The sequence below is a fragment of the Glycine max genome, chromosome 7, assembly GCF_000004515.6.
Source record: "Glycine max cultivar Williams 82 chromosome 7, Glycine_max_v4.0, whole genome shotgun sequence".
NCBI lineage: Eukaryota > Viridiplantae > Streptophyta > Magnoliopsida > Fabales > Fabaceae > Glycine > Glycine max.
Genome location: NC_038243.2, coordinates 8,417,139 through 8,425,698, shown reverse-complemented (window position 1 = coordinate 8,425,698; position 8,560 = coordinate 8,417,139). Strand labels below are relative to the sequence as shown.

The window sequence follows — 8,560 nt, the reverse complement described above, 5'->3', positions numbered from 1 at the left end:
TTAAATGGATAATCCATTGATCAAAACTATATTAAAAAGTTGATAAATTGATTGGATTGAGTTAATTTTTTTTTAAAAATATTATAAAAATCAAATCAAATTAAACTAATTGAATTAGATCTTAAATTTCATCAAAATCAATTCAAATCAGTTGGAGAATACATGTTGATAAATACTATATAGTTTGTAAAAAAAAAAAAACGTCAGAATAATTAATTAACTACCCTTTTGCCTGGGTAACAAAAGTTAAGCATAGGTCTAATCTTTCAAAAGCAGAATGAATATATGAAAAATAAATAACGTTTACTGTGATTAGGAAACAGCATCTTCTTCCCATTGATATCAGAGACCACATTACATTGAATTTGCGGTGCTCGTTATTATGAACCGTACGAGAAGAGGACAGACAACACAGAGGTTCATGAATATAGGAAGGCCAAAATGGAAAAAACACAACAAACACATACACTCCATGTCCCTTTAATTTTGGATCAGAACGGATCTCATCTCTTTTCCCTGTCCACCTCACCTACTCAAAAGTCCACCCCCACTAATCATCAATCACACGCTCCACAACTGCGGTCTCACCTTATAATCCCTGCACCTTCTCGTACTCTATCAGTCTCTCTCATTTTCTTTTTTTATTTTTTTGTTTCTCTGGCCTTCTATGAATACCCAACTAACTCTTTCTCTTTTCCCTCTCTCTCTCATTGCTCCTCTGATTCATTCACCCAATTTTTTTCTGTCCTCTTTTCGTCTCAGAGGAGCCTCTGAGTCTGCTCAGGTACTTTCTATCTCTAAAAAAACACAAACTTTTGAGAGCTTCTGGCTTTGCAGGGATTTGAAATCTGAGCTTAGGGTGTTTGGGTTTATTCCTGTGTGCAAGGCCTTAAATTTGAAGGCTTTTAACAAAAGGGTCTCTGTGTATTTGGTTAACTCCCCAAATTCTTAGCTTTTGTGGGTTTCTTCTAGTTCAAGGGGGAAAAAAAAAGGGAAAAAAAAAACTTGGAATAAAGTGGTTTCTCTATTTGTGTCGGTTAATGATTTTGTTAGATATGGTTTAATTTTGTTCAGATTTGTGAGCAACCTGGGGGAAAATAATTTATTTGTTTTGTGTTTGGTGTTGCAGGTGTTCCTTGTCAAGAGATCCTTTTGTTTGAGGTGTGAAGGGAAAGAGAAAAAAGATGAATCAGTGTGGTTATCAGCAGAAGAAGGCCTTGACAAGCTGTGAGGAGATGAGGATGGAATCTGTGGTGTGCCCTAAACCTCGAAGATTGGGCCTGTTGAACCACTCAACCTTTGATAACCACATCAGACCCTTGAGGCCACCCTTTATCAAGTATTCACCCTACCTTTTCCTAAAAAATTACATCATATCTTTATTTTTGTTGAATTTTTTAAATCAATTTATTTTGTAAAATTTCTGACTTTATATTTTTTTTTTACTAAAACAGCTACCAATCAGAAATTGAAGATTCAGGAGTTGGGGCTGAGCTTATGGACATTATTCTCCCCAAGGTTATTTTTTGCCTCAATCTTCATGTTGAAAAGAGTTTTTTTTTTCTTTAAAATTGTTTAATTTTTCCCCAAAACATTTTAAATGAAAAATATATATGAAAAAATTGGTTGGTTCGTGTGATTCCTCAAAGATGTAACAAATATGATGTTTTAATTTTGGTGTTGATTGCTAGGGAATAGAGATGCCAACATCTCTATCATGTGGTTTAGATGTTGTTGTTATTGTTGTTATTGTTGTTGATTGAAAGAAATGTGAAATCTGACGAATGATTGCTTCAATTTGATTGTTTTGCAGAGATCTGGGGGGCAAGTGGCTTCATCACCGCCATTTTTCTGTGGATCTCCACCTAGCAGGGCTTCAAACCCTGTGATCCAAGATGAGCAATTTGGTAGTAATGGTAATGAGAGTTTTGGTTCATTTTCCTTGGCACCCCCTTCACCATCTTCCTCAGCAAGAGGCTGTGTTAGGATGAAGTTTGGTCACACCCCAGCAGCAGTGAGGATTGAAGGTTTTGATTGCCTCAGCAGGGATAGGCGCAACTGCAGCATTTCTGCTGTTGCTTAATTCAATTTTAAACAAAGAAAAAGAAAAGAAAAGAGGATTAAAGAATCACCAAAGTTCTAAGAGCAGAGGAGATTTTTGGAACTGAGGAGCTAATCTTAATTTCAATCTTATTGTATTATATCTATATGTATATACCGTTGTTCATGAGTTAATTAAGGTGTCATGTATAATTGAGAGAAGGTGGGAATTTTATATTCTTAGTTTTATCCTTTTTGAAGAATAATAAAAAAAGGGGGACACATCAAGGAGAAAAGAAAAACGCAAGCAAAAAGTCTTGTTCTTCTCTCTTGTTAGGTTTTATATGATGGGGTCTTTTAGATTGAAACTTTCATGTGAGTTTCATGGAGAGTCTGTAACTTATATGTAATTTGAAACTCAGCTCCTCCTTTTGTAATTGGAATGGTGGAGGAATTTGAGGATTTATCTTTGGAATCTTGTAAAATATATTTTTTGTGGGTGCCCCTATTTGCAGGTGTCGCCTATTGGATTATATGAAAAGAAATATTGTTCATACTTTATACATGGTATTTTCTTTTACAGTCAAAAGACAAGGTTGAATATTATTATTTGTACATCCGGTAATGGGTCATTAGTCCAATGAGAAAAACAATACTAGCAATAATAAAGAAAGAATCTTAAGAACCTTCATAGGGCGTGCTATGGTCAGCTTTGGGGGGCTGTTGTCTAGTAATATTTTAATCATTGTCGCCAAAATTCATTTGATAGATACTAGATAGAGGATTCTTTATTATTATTATTATTATTATTATTATTATTATTTTCATTTGAATTTTTGGGGAATACAAGAATATGGATAACTATTTGATGATGTGAAGAGGTGCCTGTGGAATGGTGTGAAAGGGTGAGTGGGAGAAATAAAAATTAGTCAAGCAACGTGGGATGTGGATAGGTTATAGTATATATAGAATGTGGGGTATGGGGTGTGGCAAGCACAAATGCAGAAACGTGTGCTTGTTGCTTTATTGTGATGGATGGAAAGTGGTTAAGGAGAGGGTGGCATGCATAAGGGTTTGTTTGGTGGTTGAAAGTTGATATGATGCATTCATTTCAATATTTCATTGTATATTATAATTATAAATAAGGGTATAAGACACAGCTAAGATGAATTGAGAAGTTGCGTGGGGCATTCCCCTTCAGTAACAAGAAGCGCGTTGGCAGGTGCTACTAACTGGCTTAATTGCTAGTTGGAAGGCCCATTGCTTGCACATACGGCATGGGAAGAAATTTCTGAGGGAAAGGACTAAGACCAGTGGAAAATTTTGCTTTGCATTAAAATACTATAGTTGAATAATCTACTTTCTTTTGCAACATCGTGTCATTATCATCTTATTAGAAAGATACAAGTTTATGCGTGTATGATGAGATTGGTGCAATGTTAGCAACAAAGGAGTTGCATAATTGTTAATTAAATCAGAGAAAATCTACCCGCGAGCTTATTTTTCTAATAATACGTTTTTTAACTATATTAGTTTTAAAAGGAAAAAAACAGATCACTTGCTAAAATAAGTTTACCTTTTTAAAAAAAATGATAGTAAAAATATAAAAAATATGTTAAAAAGATTACATTACCATTTCTATATTGTTGAATTCTTAGGTCAATTTATAAATGTGTGTTTGTCTTCTACCTTATATATCAATGCCTTGCTTTTAAAGAGATTTTTTTTTGGTACATCTTTTAAAAGAGAAATTACTATAGAGGAAATAATTTTGTTTTGAAAGAAGCTAATAGTAGACATTAATTATATTCTTTTTGTGTTCAACTATTTCTTCATAATTTCTTTTGGCGTCTTTTATAGTTATGTCCTTTTCTTAAATAATGAGTTTTTTTTATATATTGTTGAATGTATTTTTTAGCACAAAAATATATAAAATTAGTTCCTAAAAATTGAAGTTTGCAGATTGTATGTTTGAATTCACTTCATTTTGAAACATAAGTTTTAAAAATATTCCTAATATTGTTTTCATTTAAAACATGGTTTGAAATCACACATAAGTGAATTATCGAACACAAATTAAATATATCACGAGATTGAGTTTAATTAGTAAGACAAACGTACGTTCAAGACAATTAAACAAAAAACTAAATGTAACCTAAACCTAATACACTTTAAGTCAACAATATGTACACTCTCAGGGAACATTTACTTCATGGTTTCTTTGTTTCATTCTCGGGAATAATATTCATAAGTATTTTTTATAAAGAAAAACATGTTTGGTTAATATTTAAAATTCATGAGAACATTTTTTATATTTTTAGAAATAATTAAGACATGTTTGGTTTACAGTATATTTTCTTAGAAATGTATGTTATAATTATTAAAATTTCTTTATTATGCAAAATATTTTTTTTATTTTATTATAATGCATAAAAAATAGAACAAATATTATAACTACGATATAAATAAATTTTCATTACATTTATCCATATAAATTATTATAATTTATGTGTACTATACAAAAGTTTTACTTTGACAAATACGTAAACTATTTTACACTTTAAATACATAAATTAAAGTATTTACCGCAAAACAATTTTTTTTATCATAATTTATGATTAAATGATATATAATTTATACTATAAATATATAATATTTTTAGCATACTCTTAGCACTGTTGTTATTATGTGAGTAAATATAATTAATGGCATTATTGTGACGTATAAAGATATTATGGTAAAATATGTTTGAAATAAAAAATATTAATTTTGTCCTTATAAATTTTTTTTTATTAATTTAATCCATATAAAAATAAAATATATTTTTACCTTAGTCCATGTCCATAGTGGTAAGTGATGAATTTGTTAAATGATAATATAACATAACTAATAAATAATAATTTGATTACAAATCAATTAAATAATATGGGACATTTAAATCTTTAATGTGAATTAAATAATTATGGCAACTAAAGATCCTCCAAAATTGTAATTTTTTTTTTCTTTTAGGATAATTTTTGTGTGGTGAAATTAAAGAGGAAAATGAAATAATAATGAGTTTTATTGTCTTTTGAGTGTCTTGAAAAAATAGAGAGGAAAAATAATTAAGTTTGTTAACCACGTTAATAAATTATCTATAAAATTATCACTTAAAATTAACAAAAATATGTTTTATTTTTGTAGAAACTAAATTAATGTGAATTTTTTTTATCAAAACGGAATTGATATTTTTTAAATTTTAACCGCACTCAAACATATTTCATCCAAGATATTAATAACATTGAGACAAATAGATAATGTTGTATAAAAAATAAGGATTTTTTTTAAAAATAGAAGACAGCATTTAAAACTAACCCGATACTACTTAATTGAAAAATCTGACACCATATTTTTAAACTTGTTCTCCTCTTCGATCATTAATTTTTCTTTATTGCTTTTGAGTTTTTGACATCTTTCACTTTTCTTAAATATGAACAGATACGGATTTGTAATAGCCTCAAAAGAACCCTCTAACTACTTAACTATTTTATTTTATACATTTATGAAAGTATTAACAATTATTGAGGAAGAAAAATGTAATATGTAATATGTAATATGAACAGATACTATTTCTTAAATAATGATTTATGTAATATGTAATCATGAACACTTAAATTATTACAATTTATATTATCGAGTAATTCTTGTCCGCATTGAAATTTTACAATGGTTATCCTCAAAAAATATTTATGCATCCAGGGATGAAGTAAACATAAGGCAGTGACTCTCTAGAAGAAAAAATTATTTAGTATTAATATTTATACAACTTTTATTATTAAGTATTCTAATAAAGGGGTAACTCGTGTTCCTAGAATATCTCCAACGGTACAATTTAACCAATTTATTCTGAGTACTTTATCATATATTGCTTCATACAATATCACATTACAGTTAACTAGCTCATATATTTTGCTTTAATGATATAGTTTTAAACCACTTTTAAATTATTTCTTTAAATGATTCTTGATAAAAAAAATTATTTTTTTACTTCTAAGCAACCAAAATTTAATTTTAAGCAATTCAATATGACAAATATACCCCCTTCAATGGTAAAAAAGATTAAGTAAAAATATTTTAAAATAAACAACTTATTAAACAATTAGCTTTAAATATGGTTTTATGAATAAAAAAATATTTTTAATTTTTTTTAAAGCTCCTAATTTTACTGTTATTTTCTCACACTTAAAAATTAATAAATCTCTAAATATGTTTTAGATTTCTTAAATTTGAGTTACTTTTTATCCAGATCCTCCAAATTTAAATTTGTTGAAACCGTCTGCGTTAGTTTGTGTCAATCGCGCGCGGTATAATGTGTTTGCACTGATAAAAACTGAACATTGAACAAATAAAAAATTAAAACTCATAATTTTTTTTAATGCCACTTTTAGTTTATTATATTTTACAATTACTTAATTTTGATATAATAAATTTTAAAAGTTTTATTATGATATTTTAAGTTTTTAAAGTGTTTTGATATTTTTTTTTCAATTTTTGTTAACAACGTTATTATTCCATTAAAATTTGAATTTTAAAATAATTAAATAACATAAACACAATTAAAAATCTTCACTATCATCATTTTATTTTAAAAATATAAACCATAAAAATTTTGTCATTTCTAAGCTTTGATGATTTGGCAGTAGACTATCAACTATCAATGGAACTCCACATTTCAGTTGCCCACGAAAATTTCAAATGCAGTCCAACAAAGTGACCATTTTTTTTTCTTTTTCATTATTCAATCAAGCGTTACATGTAGATGAGTTCCGAATGTCCAAATCATCCTCTGCTCCTTAAATTAAGCATAACAGCCTTCAATTTTTTTCATAATCCATTTTACAAATTAGTCTTTATCTTTTTAAAATGTAAAAAATAATTTTTATCTTAATTATGTAACTAAGTCTTTACCTTTAAAATTTAATTTTCACTGTTAGTTATATGTTTACTTGATAAGACTGTCTTTAGTCTTTGTTCATGTAAATAATTTCATATAACAAGTTTTTGTCCATGTAAACATACCCATATGAAAAATCTTTAAGCTGAATTGAAAAAAAATTTCATTCCTCTCACAGTTCTTCATTTCCCTCACAGGAGTAACCTCATTCCTCTCTCTCAGCAAAAACCAAACTCATCCCTAAATTCCACAGATTCAACAACACCTCTGGCTGCAGTATTTAGGCTAGCATGAAGAGTTAGGAACTCCTCTACTGCAAGCTGCGGGTTTTGTTCCTTAGCAGAATTACTAAGCTCTGCGTATACACTTCCAGAAACAATTAGTATGCTACTTTTGTGGCTGGCATGGTTATTCATTTTATGGCATGTGTATACTCTTCGCTTGATGTGTAAGCTTCAACGCAATTCCCAAAAAACCCAGATTTTCAAACCCACGTTTTAAAGCTTATGTCTTGGTTGTTGTTAATAACTTCATATACGCAGATTGTTAATATTTTCACTATTAAACTAAGTATGAAAACATTTAATTTTATAAACATATATGTATTTCAAATAAGCGTGAAAATAAAAATGACCCTGCCAAATGTACGATGAAGAACTTGAAGCTGGTTCCCTTGGGACTCTCCCTTTCCACCTTAGACTTGGAACGCAACCGCCCCTTCTTCCTCTCTTCCCATCTCTCCTCTTTCCTTTCTTTCTAATTATTATTCATTCATTCGTACTGTTATTTTATTTTAGAAATGAAGCTAATATTATTTTATTTTATCAGTCTTTAATCAGAAGACATTATACAATGCATACAAAAAGCGGACCAAGAATGTTGAAGTCGAAGTAGAAGAATATAATAGAATGAAAGAAGCTGATCCAGAGTTTTTCCGTGATGCTTCAAGTCTCCAGTATGGCATGCGAAATGTAGTACATGAGCAGTCCAAAATCTCAACCATATTGAGAAACACTAATGATGGGATGTACTGATCTGACATTGAGCAGTTCATAGTAAAGTTGTTCATATGAATATATTCTTACCTTAGACATTGCAGCAAACTCTCAGCAGCAGCAGCTTCTTGTATAGCCTCGGTTGCAGCCATATGTGCGGCATCTCTTTGCTTCATCACTTCCTATGAAAAAATGAAAATATAAAATAATAATGAAACATTACAATCACGAAACTTCTTGTCCAAACAGCTGGTTCTATGAGTGAGACAATTTAATATGGGCAGAAAACATGGGAGTGAAGCCGCTAAAAGTGGAAGGAAAAAAAGAGTCAATGAAAATTATAAGATTGCAAGATTGCATATAACTATCTTCAGCATTCAGCATATATACTTGACAACAAAGAGTCAAAAAAGCTAAAAGTGGAAGGAAAAAAAGTGTTTTCAGGAGATTTGCCCTCCCAAGCTTTGCAATAGATGACGGGAGTGAAGCCCATGGAACACTTGCATCTTTCACTTTTCTATTACTTGGAGAAACTTTGACCAAGTTTTCAGGGAATCCATTGTTAGAAGCTTCTAAAATTGTCAATAATGCA

General features: G+C 29.7%; 1 protein-coding gene across 1 annotated transcript; it reads left to right on the top strand.

The window, feature by feature from the left end:
* Positions 1–742: 742 nt before the first annotated feature.
* LOC100527326 (uncharacterized) lies at positions 743–2,256 on the top strand. Its single transcript, NM_001251303.1, is given in 4 exon segments — positions 743–784; positions 1,130–1,339; positions 1,455–1,518; positions 1,814–2,256. Coding segments are annotated over 3 exon segments (489 nt in total). The 5' UTR covers positions 743–784; positions 1,130–1,184; the 3' UTR covers positions 2,084–2,256.
* Positions 2,257–8,560: the final 6,304 nt, after the last annotated feature.